Here is an 18,108-nt window from a genome sequence, read left to right as displayed (position 1 = left end):
CAGTGAGGATTTACCTGTGGGCTGCTGGTTTCGTCGCTTCTGTGTTAATTTGCCATTAAGCAAAGTACTCTGGGGATAAATTATTTGCCTTTCCCTCAACCGTTAAGAAAAGTAATTACTTGGGTTTGTCTTGATTTTTCACAGCTTTGATTTGCTGTTGACAAAGAGAACATGTCCGAGGCAACAGACAAGCTTGTCAATAATGAGAGTAGGATTGATCTATTGATCCAATCAGAGCGGGCAGGTGACATTAGACCCCGCCTCCTGCAGCAGCTGCACTGACTGGTGAAGAAACACCTGAATTGTATTTATAAGAGGAAGAGACTGAGCCTTTAATTAATATGATCATTTGTTTTCAGTAGCAACATCTGCGGCACTCTTTAATAACATGACAGAGTCTGTATTATTCTTGTAGCAAACAAAATATACAGAAGGTACAGTTAATGATGTAGTTGACCATGGGGTTATTATATATTATATTCAAATGAAAGTACTTACTTTTAATAAAGTGGAGAAGTTAATGTAGTACTTTAGTGTCTATTTATTTGTACTTTTGCTTAAAGCTAGGGTTGGTAATCCTGGATAAGATAGGAAGAGTAGGCTACACGATGAAATAGTGCAACCGATACATCCCAACCCCTCCCAGGCCACTTTTCCGTGACTCGCTTGCTAACTTCTTGCCAATGTCTCCCCGGCTAAAGACTCTGGTCATGTGCAGTAACAGACTGAAATGACTGGTCGTGTTTATTACAGTCCTGTGAGAGCCCCAGACACTGGCTTTTTTTTCTTTTTCAGACAACTTTATTTATTGATGGCTATTTGACTTCAACAAATAAGATAAAAAAGTGTTTCAGGAACAACTTAACAACCCTATCTTTGAGAAATGTTTCAGTAATTCCTCCACCGCTGCCAATAGTGTAATAATTTCAATGTAATATAATACTGTAAATATACTGTTAGTTTGACATAACCTATTAATATGAAACCCACTTGTACTGCTTTTACTAATAAAATTCCCCACTTTACTTTTTATTCAGACCACCACTCTGATTGGCCTGTTGAAGACAGCCAGGCTCCTGCGATTGGTGCGTGTAGCCAGGAAGCTGGACCGCTACTCTGAGTACGGAGCTGCAGTCCTCATGCTGCTCATGTGCATCTTTGCGCTCATCGCCCACTGGCTGGCCTGTATATGGTACGCCATTGGCAACGTGGAGAAGCCCTACTTAGAGCACAAGATTGGCTGGCTGGACAATCTGGGCGTGTCCATAGGAAAGAGATACAACTACAGCGACCCAAGCTCTGGTCCGTCCATCAAGGACAAGTATGTCACAGCACTTTACTTCACCTTTAGCAGTCTGACCAGTGTGGGCTTTGGAAATGTTTCCCCGAACACCAACTCGGAGAAGATATTTTCCATCTGCGTTATGCTGATTGGCTGTGAGTATGTTCTCTGTGCAAAACTTAATTCTGCTTTTATTTGCTGTAGCGCTTGAAATAAATCCTGCACAATAAGATTCAATCAAGTTAACATTGTTTCTCTGTGAGTAGAGGCAGTAAAAATGCAAAGCGGCCCAGTAGATTTGAACTCCCCTCATTTATTGATCCTCGTCTGTGTCTCAGCTCTAATGTACGCCAGCATCTTCGGAAACGTCTCCGCCATCATCCAGAGGCTGTACTCAGGTACGGCTCGTTATCATGCTCAGATGTTGAGGGTCAAGGAGTTCATCCGCTTTCACCAGATTCCCAACCCGCTGAGACAAAGGCTGGAGGAGTACTTCCAACACTCATGGACCTACACCAACGGCATTGATATGAACACGGTAAATACAAATTATCCACACATCTGCAGTATATGCCATTGTGGCTGGGTAGCATATACCACCATGCAGGAATAAACTATAATTTTTTTAATAATTCTTAATGGTCATATGGCAATATTCTAAAAACAATTTTCTTTCCCTTGTCTGCTTTTCATCTGGATTAACTTCTCTTCATTGGTAAGAGCAGGAGGTAACTTTTTTATTTCTTGTCATTTTCATTCATAAATGATTCGCTGTTGCTCAAATCGTAAAGTGTAGTATAGTTTCATCCAATAGCAAAGAAGTCAAAACATGTGCACGATATAAAAATATTATACTTTTGCATTTAGAATTAGTGCTGATATTTGGATACTGACTTCCATCTAAGATTGTACTAAATTGCAGTTGCCATATTAGTAAGTGCACATTTTGATAAAACTCTTTCTCAATCACAAATCAGTTCAAGAAATCACAGGTTTAGGGTTTTCAGAGTAATTCAAATTGAAGTAGTACTTTAATTAATCATTATTTCCCAAGAATTGGCTCTTCTTCAATCATTTTTTTAATGTGAATTATGTGCCGTGCATATTTTTTTCTGTTTTTGAGGCATGCGGAATACTCATAATGCAGATTTTAGCTTAAGGGACAATTTATCTATGGATCTAGCCACTTTTGTAATTTACAAGATAAATTGAATGCATTTATTGAATGTGATTTATGTCAGTTTCTTAACAATAACAACAAATGTAATTGGTTATGGTAATAGTTATACCATATAACCATGTATTACCATAGTATATGATCTATCTTGTGGGATAAAGCATGAAAGTCTTAGCTTGTCAAAAACAGCTTTTCTACATGAGCAGGTTATGTAATAATACTGTCAGTGATATTATTTCCTTTAAGGTGGATGCATACATCAAAAGTCTGGATTTAATCCTTGACTCCTACAAATGAATGGATTCAGGGTATAAGAACGGGGGCTTCGCTGTTGCTTCCATCACACGATACTCTTCCTCACTAATGTGTTGACAGATTTGATGAATAAAGAAACTAAGCCAGAACTGAGCACGCATTTTGCTGTGTGTTTAGCTCAGAGGTGGTTATATAAATCCAAGTGGCAGTTATGTCACATACTAACATTTTATATGAAACCAACATGGTATAAGCAGTTTCTCCATCAACACATTTGCTGCCCACAGTGTCGACTGGGTTGCAAAACGATCTAAATCCATCTCTTTGGGGAAAACAACGTCTTTTGTGCATTTCACTCAGGCATTCTCTCTGCACCACAGGTGTTAAAAGGTTTTCCTGAGTGCCTGCAGGCAGATATCTGCCTTCACCTCAACGACAGTCTTCTTCAGGACTGCAAAGCGTTCGAGGGAGCCACCAAAGGCTGCTTGAGGGCCCTCGCCATGCGCTTCAAAACCACTCACGCCCCTCCTGGAGACACGCTGGTTCACAGTGGCGATGTGCTCACCGCGCTCTACTTCATGTCCCGCGGCTCCATCGAGATCCTGAAAGACGACATCGTGGTTGCCATCCTGGGTAAATACGATCCCTTGTTGGTTAAGTGTAAATGCCATGTTGACACCTCCGGCGTTGATGAGGAGACACTGTGAAATTGTTATATATAGATTTAGCACCACGATAGATTCTTCTTGATTAACCTTTTTTCAGTGTCATCAGTGTCATCAGTATCATGGATGTAGTGGCAGCCTCGCTTGCACTCTAAACCACCACTATCCTTTTAGAGGTGTGAACAACTGTAAATGTCGCTTTAAATGTCGCAGTTCTCGAGGCTGACTGTGCGTTGAATGTCAGCATCAAACCTGTGGAGACAAAGTAAAAACCTGTGTTACACTCTTGTCTGAGGGATATTAAAGTCATATCTCTTTTAGGTTTTAGTTTAGGACGCAGGAAGTAGGGGTGCTGAGGGGGCTTCAGCGCCCCTACTGGTAAGAGGCAGTAACTGCAAGACAAAAAAATGTATCTATTACACTAACATTTTGAGAGTAGCAGTCTTTTAATTGCACTAAAGCCAAGTTTGCTGCCTGTTGCAGAGTAAAATATTGTAAAACTGGTTTAGAAATGAATTTTGCAGCAGCTGTGTATTTAACATGATGTTATTATATAGACATCCTCTCAGCACACCAGACTGATGGATTTCCAGCGTCCCTGCCCTATTGCGAACTCAGGGAACATGGTTTTGGACACATAGAACTTCATCTTCACAATCTCTGTGTGAAATCATGCTTCATATGGTGTCTGAAAATTGTAAGAAAACACTAAATTACACCTTTCATACACATGTGGTATTCCGACATTGATCAGATCACATCACAGAGTGAACTCTTATGTAGTGAGTCCTTTCTTCCAGCAGCTTAGCCGCACCATGTTCACACACTTTGACAAGAATAGCAAGGTGCACCTGCTGTTCCCCCCTCATTTCTGTCCTCTGGCAACGGGGCTGCTCATGTGACAAGTTTGAGACTCTGGCATTTCCATTAAGTGGCTCCGTGAAAGGTTGTTTGGCAATTTCAAAGACCACGGTGAAATAACTGCTGCTTTTTTTGACAGCAAGTGTAAATGAGTTAAAGCTTCAAAAGAGAAATTATTGGAAAAATGGCAGTAAAAGACGAGTAAAACAACTGCCAGCTCTAAATTAATATTTTTTCTTTGTAATATAGTAATAATGAATATTGAAGACTCATTACTCTTATTAGAATAATGAGTATTTATCTTTTTCTTGACGGGTGAACCACAACCAGGTGCTACAGGCCAAACCCGGATTAAACCTGCCATTATTCATGAGATGAATGTTCTCCATAGCTGCACCTGACAGAATGGGGTTTAAGCTTAGCAAAAGCTGCTGAATCACACAAAACCCATTATTAACAAACACACTGGAGAAGTCACCGATCTCATACAGATAAGCCCATTTATACTTGATACTAATATAATGTCCCATCAGCACCATTTGTATGTCAAGACCTGTACGTCGCTAAAGCTGCTTTCAGCCATGCACCGAAGTCTGGATATTCTCCTGGAATTATCCAGAAGGGCGGAATGTGAGAAGGCAAATGTCCGAGTCACTTGCTCTGGATAATCTCCAGAGTATATTTCTGCAAGCCCCTGAGTAAAATGTCGAGGAAAATGTCAGAGTAGGCCAACGTGAGAATACAGCAGGATTATGTCTGCAAAATGCACAGCTTATATGTGACGGACGCAAAACTGATGAAACAAAAAGACAACAAATAACTGAGTCATGCACCTGATGCCGACGAAGATGTCAACTTGGAAAGACATCGAGATTCGAGAGATTTTGGCTACAAGGACTGACGCCGGTGCGGACGTCATCTCCTGCCTCCTGCACGCTCAGGCACCCCCCCTCGCCTGAATGTCCCAGAGGGTTTTCCTGTTGTTAAAGCGTCTGACCCGGAAAAGTCTTTTATCATCTACCAAACATCCCCAGTTTTTAACTTAACACGGTGGTGGTCCCCCGATATCCTCATCCTCCGACGAGGAATTGCTCTATTACACCGACATCCAAGCTAATGACAATCTAAATCCTCGTGGGGAGAGCTGCGTGCGGAAAGAGATACAACACTCTGTGTGAGGTTGTCCTCTGTGGCAGAAAGGTGTCCGGTGCGTGCTGTGAAAGGCACACTGGCCGCCAACATATCATATCTCTTTCACCTGAACCCCCGCTTACAGTGTTGGCATTTCAGTGAACCCAGGGAGCAACAAAGTGATTTTTCACGATGCTTATTAAAGAGGACCTCTGCAAAAAGGACGCTCGTTTCAGCAGAGCAAAATCTTTCCCCCCCCCCCTGTTTATAGTTTGAAAATTAGATTTAATGATTTCAAGGGATATTTCCGGAGTGCTGGCTTCATTATGTGACAGCCATTATTATCAACACGAGTCGCTCCCTTTGAAGTGCACAAGTAAAGTGTGTCAGTCACAATCAAACCCTCCTTTCCCTCCCACATCAAAGTTGTTAGTGGCTATTCCTCGGCATTAATGATGGATCAAAGATGGGCAGACAACTGATGCACGGGGCCTTGGGAGAATATCTACACAGAGGGGAGAGTCTGTTTGATTTTCATTATCCACAAAAACAAACACGTCTGCTGCCCTTTAGTGAGAGCCTGAGGAATTGATGCGTCCCTGTAGAAAACACAACACAGATTCCTCTCTCCGTGATACGCCCGACTTATTGTAAAAGTCATTGCAGGTAAAACTGACGTCTTTCCCAATTCCCAGTGAACCTCTGAGAAGATTTATTATCTCCGTGTGTGTGTGTGTGTGTGTGTGTTTGTCACCTCCAGGGAAAAATGACATCTTTGGAGAAATGATCCATCTGTTGGCCAAACCTGGGAAGTCCAGCGCCGACGTGCGAGCTCTAAGCTACTGTGACCTGAGCACCATTCAGAGAGACGATCTGCTGGAGGTGTTGGACATGTACCCGGAGTTCGCCGACTGCTTCTTCCACAACCTGGAGCTGACCTTTAACCTCAGAGACGAGTCTGTCCAGGTAGATCACGCTACGCTGACGTTATCAAATCATCAAATCCAATTGCATTTGTACCAGTGCAGTGCCATCTCTAAACATTCCCATTTTGTGATGGGCTGTTTGCTCCAGAGCTATTTCAGAAGTTGAAAATAAAAATAAAACAGATTTTACAGTCAATGTTTTGCATAAAATTAAACTGAATTTAGATTTTTTAATCTTGCTTTGTGTGGCTTGTGTGTAAGTTTGAATTATTTATTTAATGCTGTCCATTTTTCATACATTGCATACTGGCTATTTCTATCTGTTAAGCACTGAGGTCTGTTAAGCATCGTCCCAATCTTCAGACCCAAGTTCACAAATTTTCAAAATAAAAGCCCTGTAATTCAGCTCAATACAAAGCATTGCAGCAGCAAAACGAATGTTGTGCTCTTACTTTGAGGAAAAATTGCTGAAGGGGGGATTCTATGAATGTTGTTACTCATAAATGTCCGCGTCAGTCAGATATAGTTAAATAAAAAATAATCAGATTATCAAAATGATCTGGCAGCATTTTGACCCACGGTTTGACCTAGTTGTCAACGGCTGCTGTAGTTTAGCCAACAACGTAGAAGAAGACATGTTCAACTGGGACATGGTCAACTGCCCCTCCCCCTCTGACTGCTACAGAGCGCTGGTCGCTTGTTTATTTACTTTTTTACTAATTTGACACTGCACTTCCCTGGGCCCTTAAAAACGTACATGCCAAATGTGGAGCTTTCAACAGACAGACGGACAAAAAGACGTGTGTGGAATTAGTAGGTAGATCACACACATTCACAATTTGCCTCATAGGGCAATCAAAAATCTGTACAAGGTGTGACATCCTCTCTCCTGAAGGCTCGACTAGAGTGAGGAAAACCTTTTAACAGGCTAAACAAACAAAGAAACATTCGAGAGAGTCTCAAGTGAGGGATCGATCTCCCAGGCTGGACAGAAGTACGATAGATGTGGCGTTTAACCGTGCCCGTCAACAAAATAACAATATTTACAACATTAATGAGAAAAGACAGTGTCCAACATGAATGGAGAGCCTTATCAATGTTTAAAGTATTGAAATGTTAAGAGAACTATGTCTTCAGTTGGTGTTTTGAACATTTTAACATTGACATTGTTAGGACCACGAACATTCATTTTATTACTTCATTCATCCTCTAGCAGTTTGAGATCAACAGCTGTATTAACTAATAGATGCGAACTTCCTCGATTTTTGTAGGCTTCAGGTTCCCAAGACTGTGAGTCAGATGGCGAGGGCACTAAAAGCATTAAGAGAAGAATCTCCTTCACACCAGATCTCTCCACAGGTAAGCAGAAGCTCACCTGCACAGCTCCGGCTCAGCCTTGTTCAGCTTGGTGGTTGTAGATTTGTTCTTTATTATTTTTCACTGACCGCCGCTCGCAGAGAACATCTGCTCTCTGTGGAATAGCGCACAGTGTTATTCCACTAACTCCTGTTAATTGCCATTCTACAGGGGGAAACAAGGAAGTGGTTAAGGACGTGGGAGGAGAGAGGGAGTCGAACTCGTGCCTAAAGAGTTGCTCTGGAGTCCTGGGTCCCTCCTCACCCAATCCCCCAGTCCTGGACACAGAGCTGATTGTCAGAGACAGCCTGGAGAGAAATGCATCCTTTGAAAGTAAAGATCTTCTTTTTACTAATGAGCTATAATTATTTATAGTTAATGAGTGTCGCTACACTTTCCTGTGATGTACATGGTAGAAAAAAATGTAATTCAGGGAAGGGCAGAATGTCTTTATTACTGCAATAAAATCTCTATAAAACAGATTCTGTATATTCACATGCAGAGGTGAGGGCCACGATTTTGTGGTCAGAAGCCCTCTGGTTTTTGTTTCTCGTTTGACCAATCACGTGTGAGCAGGCTTTGGTTGCCCACAGCCATGGTGAGCAGGAGAGGCAGAACAACTTGAACAAAATGCATTGACTATCTGCTTATTAATTTATCTGCACTCAAATGCAGATAGCTTTTCGATGAGATTAGCCGAAATGTCGTTTGGACCTAAAACACTTAAATTGTGTTTAGCTGTTTGAATTTTCTGTGAAGAAGCGTTCAACTTGTGTGGTTAAAGAAACTAGTCGGACTGTGTACAGCGAACAGAAGACAGAGTCCTGGTCCTGGTCCTGGAGTGTCTGCCAAAACACATCACAGTGGTTCATAATAGTACAAGATGTATTTTATACTTCTTCTTAAACCTGCATTACAGAACTTTATTAATTGTACAAACAACAAACTCCAATGACGTTTGTACTCGTCAGCGATAGCTTTCTTTTTGTAGACTGTTTTCCGTCCTGTGGACACAGAGTTTCTGTTTTATCTGGAGCTTCAGAAAATGTTCTTGGACGCTAACTGGGGTTTTCTGCGTTCAACATACACTCATTTCCTGTAGCATAACCCATCAGCATCACATGAGTGGCTCTCCTCTTCAGCTCTGGCCATCCAATCATTGCTGGTGGACATAAAGGGCATTGATACAAGCTTTCAAACTGGTTTACTGTGAAACACACAGAGATTTACTTGGCACTAATACACTTAAATAAGCATTGTGTGAACTCCTTTGGTGACAGACATTTATTTATATATGAAAGTCCTGCACTCCAGCTTTAACAATTGCAAGGTAATAGCAGCGCTATAGCACTCACATTACAATGACAATGGCAATCACATGTTTGCTTGCATATATTTCATCAGTCAAAGTTATAACATTGAAATTATTGAGAAGGCTGCTTTTTCACAAAGTGCTTCTGTTGGTCTGGACACAGAACTTGCAGCAGCTCCAGGCTCCACAGTTCTGAGGCATTAGCCCGTTCCCCAGAGCGGAATCAAAACAATTGCTTGATATAATCATTATCCAATTTTTGTGCAAAGCCAAGAAAAGCTGAACAAAATCAGTTTTTTTTGTTTCATTGCATTGTTATTGCCATGGATAGCTTCTTTTTATTTCTCTGATGTCTTTGTGTCCACACCCATGCAGATCAACAACAGCCAATCCACTGACCTATTTTTCTACAATACAGACATGACTACGACACAGGCAAACATTAACAAGAGAGACGAGTCCACTATGTGTTATTATATCAGTTTCAGATGTGTTGCATTTGTCCCTGTACAAGAGGGCCGAGCTTTAAAGACGTATGATATTGTGCAGTATGCTTCATAGTGATGAGCAGCTTGAGTTTCTTCAGTAAGACAAATGACAGAGAGTGCTCTGCTTTTTTATTCTCCATGGATCTTAAATATACTGTGGCCCTGAAATGCAAATCAAAAAACACAACAAATCACAAAACAGCAAATATGATTCATTAACTTTGAACAGAACAAGAAGGTACTATCAACAACACTCACAAAATAATTATGGCTAAAACGTTGACTTTATGTATTTCAATTACATATTCAATTTCCCATGAAACTTTATGACAGAAGTTCAATGTTGAGGGTCACATTTAATTAAGTGTTTTGGATTTGTTCACATTAGCTCAACGTGATAGAAAACACTTAATTAAATTTGACCTTTTACATTGAACTTATGTAATAAAGTTACATGGAAATTTGATATATAATTGAAATACATAATGTCAACGTTTTAGGCATAATTCTTTTTGAGTGAAGGGTCATCATTGATTGGACAGACACTTTTCATAAGTGCACATCCGATTAGTAAACCACAGGGTTGTTGTAGGGACGTAGCGTTTCCTTTGAATAGACTCAGTAGACAACTAGTATGAAAACAGACAGTTGGGGAAACTGTGAGTGACAGACTGAGGCTGTTGTTCAGTTCTCCGTCTCCATGTGATGGGAAAGGTAAGTGCTAACCACGGTGAAGGCCCAGAGAGCAGCCGACAAGGATGCTCATATCTGTAAGGCTCATCGTGGTCGTACAAACTCTCCGGCACAGACTGCCGCACAAGATAGTGTAATCACAGACCTAACCATCTGTGTGTTTAAAATCACAAAAGAGGCTCAACCCATATCACTGGACAACCAGCTGAATACCACCAGGTGCCCAGCAGAGATAACAACAGGGTTAGTTTGCCACTGGAAAACACTGCATGAACAATTCTCCCCCAGTGCCAGAGCTTGATGAATTACAACAAAGGAGCCACATGCAGCTCTCCTGTATAGATTCATTACATCCTATTCTTGTGTGTGTTTTAGTTTTTTTATTCAATGATGACGTTGTTTCCGACCCACATGTGGGGATCTAAAGCGTATGTGTGTTGGTTTGGCTGTTTCCAGATCTCCGCTGTGATAAATGGGCCTGTAAGAAGCCTGCAGACTACCTGGATGAGTCAGCACAGTTCCAGGACCTGAGAGAGGACGATAATTCTGCCAGCGAAATCACCTACGGAGAGGTGGAACAGCGCTTAGGTCAGCTGCAGGAGCACTTAAACAGGTACCTATTTTTAGAGGCAGTATGCAGATGGTTGATCCTCATTTATTGGTCCTAAACCAAGAATTAATCCAGAATCTGAACTTTAAAGCAGACATATTGTGCTCATATTCAGGCTAATTATTTTGATTTGGGTTATTACTTGAAAAGGTTTGCATGCTTTAACATTCAGAAAACACATTACTCTCCTCGTACTGTCTACTGCTGCAGCTCCTCTTTTTAGCCTCTGTCGGAAACACTTGGTTTTAGCGCATGTCTCTTTAAGGCCTTCCTCCTGATGAAGCCCAGTCTACTCTGATGTGATTGGTCAACCACTTCTAGCCTTTGTAGGAAATGTCGGCCTCTGCTCTTGTTTCACGTGGCTTTGTTAGGGGGACAAATCGCTAGACGTGCATTGTGCAAATGAGCCATTGTATGACATCACCATGAAACAGACTACTGACCACCATTTCAGGGGCTTCAGATTCAGTGTTTTCTGGCAGAGAGAACAACTTTGCATACATAAAAACCTATAACACACTAGAAGAAAGACAAAAAGTGAAAAAACATAATGTCTCCTTTACCCAAACCAGTATATGTAAGTATTTCACCAAACCAGAGGATATTTCTGTTTTATCATTTAAGTCAGACGACCCATGTCACAGTCTGAAACTGCTGATTCTTGGGTTGCGTTCTCTGATGCCCACTCAATACAGTCGCTGTTAGAACCCAGTGGAACGGTTCACCAGACCCACCAGGAGACCTGATCAAATAATGGTAGGCCACTTGTAGGATAAACAGAAGATAACAGAGCAAACTTCTCACACATGAATACATCAGGAATAATGATTGAATAGCACTGTCAAATTACACACAGTTTTTATGCAGATACTTTAACTTTGTACATTTGACATTTATTTTGATGATTAGGAACATAGAAATAATATACTTCTTTCACCACTGTTAGTCTGACATGGTAGCATTTTGTCACATGTAGGAAACTGACAACAGAGTTGATGTCAGTGAGTTAATGAGTTATTCTTCATTCACTGCAGCCTATTCTTCAATTGAATGGCTTTATGTAAGTTGGACGACACGTCTCCACTTTCTTCCACTGTACACAAATTAATGATTGATGCGCGGCCATCTTGCAGTGGTGATGTCACCTAGAGCCGGATTCTGTGTGGTAGTGATCATAGAGTTGTGATCTGTATTTTGGCCTCGTCAATAGTGCAAACAGCTCTATAATTAAATAAAACCAAAATTGAACATACAGCAGCGTAATTAGAACTGCATAAATAACTGAATGACAGAAACTATCTTTTAAAAAAATGTTTGATGTGTACTTTGACTTTTAGTTTGGCCCATGTCCCATCTGCTGACATGGAGACAGCTAGATTTATGACCAATACTGCGCCCAGACACCAGAAGCGATCCATTTTTTTAATTGAACTTAGGGGATCTATCATGATGCCTATCTTTATTTATTATTCTTCAACTGCATAACCTCCATATAGTGAAAGTAGGACACATTACGGCCATGCACACAGAGCATTTTTAAATCAAATAGCTTTGGTCGGACATCGGACATGTGCAGAACTGAAAGACCCGCCTGTGCAGACTTCTGTAAAAGCACCTTTTTAACTGGGAGGACAGAGCATGTTGAAGTAACACAACAACATTTATATGTATTCTTATTAATCATCCTACCAGTTCATTTTCTTTATTTTATTTTTTTTAAGTTGTCACCTCCCACACTGCTAAAAAAAGTAAGTTACATGTCCGCTGCCATCACTGGCAGCGTGTGTAGTTCTATTGCTATAATGTGCATGAGTAGGTGGAGGAGGGAGCTGGCAGGAGCTGTTGTTAGAGGCTGGATCTACTGGAAGCAGGATGTACCAGTGTGAAACCAGAACATATCAAACATGAGACTGTCTATCTATCTATCTATCTATCTATCTATCTATCTATCTATCTATCTATCTATCTATCTATCTATCTATCTATCTGGTTCCAGTGACACACCTGCAGTCAGCATGGAACCTGAAATAGACACACAAATGACCAGCAGGTGGTATTTTTAGCTGGAATTATCACAGACAGAGACAGACAGCATTGCGGTGCCTGAAACACAGGGATGGCTCATTTTTATTTAGCACAAATAAGGCACTTTATCCACTGCACCCTACCTGACCTTGTTTTCTTTTTTTCCTCTAATGCTAGCAGGCTGCAGGATGAGCAACACAACTCTGTCATTTTGTGTTTTTCTGGCTTTGACAAGTCAGAAAGGGAATGACAGGAGAAAAAAATGTTGGTGTAGGAGTTTCCGCAACGAATCCATATAAATAACCAAGAAAACAACAATCTGCCTGTTAGACCTGCGAAGGAATATCTACTTTGTGAATCAGGCATTACCTAGAAAACAGATGCTGCCTCTTTACGTGGGAACTCTGGGAACATAGCCAATTTGACGTTATCCATATATGTTAAAAGGGATGCTGGTTATTAGAAGGTTGTTCAGCACTATCCGGTGTTGCCTCATGTCCTAAATATAGAGCTTGGATGGAACCCAGTCATAATTAGATTTACCAAACGTGTGTGATACAGTCATTTCCACAGTAAATGCTGAATTCACACCTCCCACACAAAGCTCATTATCACTCCTAGCAGGAGCAGTGTCTTTTGTCTACTGCTCTGGCAAAAAGTGTCTCCACGCCTTTAACCCTCTCCTCGTATGTCCACTGGTGAGGAGCAGAAGCGCCATCTAGTGCTCAGCGCAAGTACAGCTGAGCCCTTAAATGAGCAGTCTCGTAAACTCACCTCCTCATCTCCGGGATTAATAGTCTCTCTGTGTCTCACTCTCTTCTTCTTCGAGGCTGGAGTCCCAGCTGATGTCAGACATCCAGACCATCCTGCAGCTGCTGCAGAGACAGCCGACTCTTGGACCTCCAGCCTACAGCACTGTGACAGCCAGCCCAGACTATCACAGACCTGCTGTGAAGGTTCAGCCAGTTGCTCTGCCCGCAAACCATTTCTTCAGCCATACAGCAACTCAAGTAAGGATGTTCTCACTTTATTTATATATATATATTTTTTTTCAGTCAGGTTATTTCTGCACATCACATGAGGCATTGTGGGTTTTTTTCTTCGACACTGACGTCGAGCATCAGCTGGTGTTACAATCATCAATCACATTCGCACCAAGTCATTAGTGAAGTTCAAGGAGAAAATCAGGCGGTCTCTATAACCTTATGAGCTCCTGCTGTTTGGTGAAGCTCTGCCCATACCTACTTTTTACACTGTGACTGATGAGCATCTTGATGGTTTGTCTGGCACAGGTTTTGCAAAAATGTTGTAATAATCACAGGAAAGGATCTGAGCCAGTGTCGCACAAGTTTTATGATTTTTCAACTTATCTGACACCATCTAACATTTCTAAACCAGTAATAGTTCTGTATACATAGTGACTGGAGGCGTTATGTTTTAGGGTCGGTCCCATTCTTGTGAACACAATTTCTCAAGAACACATTGAGCGGGTTTCTTCAAATTTGAGTTAGGAATTAACGGATTAAAATGAGATGGTCTAAGGTCAATGGTCAAAGGTCACTGTGACCGTACAAAGCACCGTTTTTTTGTGAATGTAATATCTCAGGAACACCTCCAGAGAATCCTTTCAAATTAGGTGCAAACATTCACTTCGACTCCTGATAGGAATTTGGATGTGGAAGGTCAAAGGTGAACATTACATGTCAGGAACATCTATAGGGAATTTCATTACATCTGGCACAAATATTCATTAGGATTTAACGATGACCTGATTTGAATTTGGAGGTCAAAGATCGAGGTCACTGTGACAAACCTTTTTTGTCTTCTCGGTGCATTATCTTCAGAACACTTCAAATAAATCCTTTCAAATTTGGCACTATTGTTCACTTGGACTCTCTAATTAACTGATTTGATTTCAGGAGTTAAAGGTCAAAGGTCGCGGTGACCTTATATGAGTCTTGAAAATAATGTATTTAGACTAAAACTGTACTAGTTGGTGGAGGCATACAACTGCAAGACAGAGACATTTTGGCTTAGCTTAATTTGTTTGTACTGTAAAATATAAATTCTTGTAAGCTTAATTTATAATACTATTTGTAGTAGAGATGTTTTTATTACTTTCCATTCAATTATTTTACAAAGAAAGAAAATTTACTAAGCTTCGTGTACTCTGCCACTCTTCTGTTTAGGGCCCCAACCACCAACTGGAAAACGTCATTCAGGAATCCAAAGACTCTCTGTCGAGCTTGGCCAACACGAATGCACCCATGGAGGACAGCCTTACAGCACTGCTTGTACAAACACAGACAGAGCCACTACAACAACAACAACAACAACAACAACAACAACAACAACAACAACAGATCACAGGGCATCAACAGTCCGCACTGATCCTTCTTCAAACCGAAACGTCCTCCTCCTCTTCCTCCCCACCTCTTCCCGACTCCAACCTCAACACGGCTGGACTCCATAGACATGTCTCAGACCAAGAGTTACCAGGACAATGAACCTCTCAGCAGCACAGTGTTCTAATATCTGGGTTGTAATGCTGTAATTACTAAGTAGCATAACTTTTTATCAGCATGCTGGCACTGACATCTGTATTGTTTATTTGCAATGCCTAATAGAAATAAGAAGTTGTTGTTTTTTTCAAGATGCATGTGGTTAAAACACTGTTCTCTGCAGTTAACAGTGTAATAACAAGGTGTTGTCTGCAGTCAGCAGTGTGATGACAATGGTTACATATTGTAAAAGTAGTTATATCCACACAGGAGTCCTTTGATTGAATCTGTAGGTGTCATTACGCACTCATGTTTTCTCACAGAAAATGTAGATGCCCAACCAATCAGGACGGACCTCTTCAACCCAACCCCCATATAAGGATAGAAATTCCTTAGTAAAAAGTTTATGGCTTCTGGATAAAATCTAGAGTGGTGCTGGTTGAAGGGCTCCACCTGGTTGTGATAGAGCGCTACGACACCAAACCAGCTAAACAGTCTTTATACACTAAAGAGCTCTGTTGGGCTTTGAAGTCCTTCCTGTGGCTCTGCTGCAACAAATCCCAGAATCCAACTGGTCACACCCGGACGCAGTAGTAGGGATGTAACAAAGTACATTTAATCAGTTGCTGTACTTGACTACATTGTTCATGTATGTGCACTTTACTTAAGGAGATTTATGTCTGGTACTTTTCACTTTAAATCCACAACACATTTAATACTTCAAGTATATTTAAAACCAAGTACTTTTACTCAAGAACAACTTTTAATGTGGTACTTTTACTTTCACTTGTGTATATCTTGTCTATTTATTTGTACTTTTATTGAGTAAAATGTCTAAGTGCTGCCTCCATCACTGCTGGGGTGTGTGACCAGGATGAAGGTCTTATGACCGGGTCATCACGGAATCTGGTCTTAGGTGCAAGGCACTGTCAGACACAGGCTCCAATGCATAAGTCCATCAATGCCCTTGACCATCACCGAGATGTTTTCCTCACTCCATCTTTTCTTGCTAAGTAAGAGGCACTGACTGACCTACCTCACACTAGGCTGGTCCCACGATCCAGCACACTCCAGGATACAGGCATTAGTCCATCACATAATGTGGATGTCCTCCTGGTGTCAGCTGCAGAGCCAGAAAATGTACCTGTGGGTTCTGGGCATGCTTGACGAGGGTCCAGGAAGAGACCAGAAACGTGGAATTATGGCAAGATCCAGTACTGTCATAGCAGATTCGAGTCCAAAGCCTGTGAGCGACACAGACTCCATCTCTTAGAGGGCCTGAGCTTGCATATTAACATACCATACAAACTACTTTCTGCAGCTATTAGTGTAATACAGCATTATAACAAAGGTGCAAGACCACGTTTTCGTATCCTTAGCTGTAAGCCTGGCTTCTCTGAAGTGTGACTCAGGGGTTATGGTCAATTGCACTGCAATATACAGTTCAGTATCAAGTATACTGTAGTTTTCTTCTTGACAATGTGCATTATTTCTGCGGTCACTGATGTGCACCCACTGTATTACATTAAGCCAACGGAACACACCATACATGCTTGTCCGGGCAGACGTAACAACATGCAGATTTGAGCGTATTTTCTGCTGTTACCCCAGAGCTATAGGCCTCTGACAAACACGTATGATGCAAGCGTTTCTACAAGGCAGCGCATGTGTTTTTTATCTATATATTTACTGTTTTTTGCACTGCTTTTGAGCCCAAAGTAGCACATTAAAATATAAAATGATGTCAGCGCACTCTTTTAGGATGCACTTAGAGGGCGTGTCGGGATGGGAGGGGGGAACACATGGGAAGTTAGTACTTGCGCATAAACAGGCCCCAGAGGCAGGGTTTCGTGCCTATACAATCGATTCAAATGCTAAGTCAGCATTTTCATGTATACAGTAACTAACCATACAACAACAAGTCATATTATTTCCCTTAACTGTTTTTGTTGGCAATGTACATAACAGATAACATGTTGTTAGACAGTCGTAATAATACATCATATTGCCAGATGTAAAAAAATTATGTATTTTTTTTAACTGAGTAAAATATATGAGAAACTCTTTAGCAAAGCAGTTGTACTTATGTTTGTTTTGAAGCTGTGGGAGCAATAAATTAAAACACGCTCACAGTTGTGTCATTGATTTTTTCAGTCCACCTAGAAATACAGTATTTAGTCCACAATACATAAAGTATAAGAGGGACAATATGAATTCACCAGGGATTCATGATTGTGGTTTAAGGAAAGTCCCTCCTTTGTATTCCTAAATTATTAATATGTTAATCTGTAAGCAGCATTGTAATGTTGTATTGGAGCCATGTTTGAGCTTTATATTGCTGAGTGGCCATAGCAATACATGATTTTTCATTACTTTTTAATTTGTCGTATAAATATGTGTTCACCAAAAGTAATAACTACAGCTGTAATTAAATACAGTGAAGTAGGAGGTGTAATATCCCTCTGAGTGTGATATTGTGTGCTGTAAAACTGGTGCCTCAAATTACTCTAATTAGACCTCATCGCAGGTTGAACACAGCTTTACTCTGCATTGCAAGAGGTCGCCTAAATGAATGGATCGGTTAAAACAGGAAAAGTAAAATTTGTCCTTCACAGCTGCAACATGGGAGTAAGAAGAGTGGATTGTGTAAGCCCTTTCAAATTCTTTCTAAAAGAAATAAGAACTGGTACAGAAATGCAATGCACTGTTTAACAGCCGTGTCCTAACAATAGGTCAATAATACAAGTTTCAAGTTTTATTTCCGTCATTTGGAAGTTAAAAGTTCAGTTTGTAGAATATAGTGACATCTAGTGGTGAAGTTGCATG

At 40.9% G+C, this 18,108-nt stretch overlaps 1 protein-coding gene across 1 annotated transcript in view; it reads left to right on the top strand.

The window, feature by feature from the left end:
- The window catches only part of LOC118120528 (potassium voltage-gated channel subfamily H member 7), a 37,005-nt gene extending 19,593 nt beyond the window's left edge, over nucleotides 1-17,412 (top strand). Inside the window, exons 7-15 of the mRNA XM_035175568.2 lie at nucleotides 1,038-1,437; nucleotides 1,621-1,820; nucleotides 3,095-3,347; nucleotides 6,132-6,337; nucleotides 7,569-7,656; nucleotides 7,825-7,986; nucleotides 10,603-10,759; nucleotides 13,611-13,791; nucleotides 14,971-17,412. Coding sequence (XP_035031459.2) covers nucleotides 1,038-1,437; nucleotides 1,621-1,820; nucleotides 3,095-3,347; nucleotides 6,132-6,337; nucleotides 7,569-7,656; nucleotides 7,825-7,986; nucleotides 10,603-10,759; nucleotides 13,611-13,791; nucleotides 14,971-15,288 — 1,965 coding nt within the window. The 3' untranslated portion in view covers nucleotides 15,289-17,412. The remainder of the gene's footprint in view (nucleotides 1-1,037; nucleotides 1,438-1,620; nucleotides 1,821-3,094; nucleotides 3,348-6,131; nucleotides 6,338-7,568; nucleotides 7,657-7,824; nucleotides 7,987-10,602; nucleotides 10,760-13,610; nucleotides 13,792-14,970) is intronic.
- The last annotated feature ends 696 nt before the right edge of the window (nucleotides 17,413-18,108 follow it).

Source organism: Hippoglossus stenolepis, chromosome 13, assembly GCF_022539355.2.
Source record: "Hippoglossus stenolepis isolate QCI-W04-F060 chromosome 13, HSTE1.2, whole genome shotgun sequence".
Lineage (NCBI taxonomy): Eukaryota > Metazoa > Chordata > Actinopteri > Pleuronectiformes > Pleuronectidae > Hippoglossus > Hippoglossus stenolepis.
This window is presented reverse-complemented; position numbering and strand designations above follow the sequence as displayed.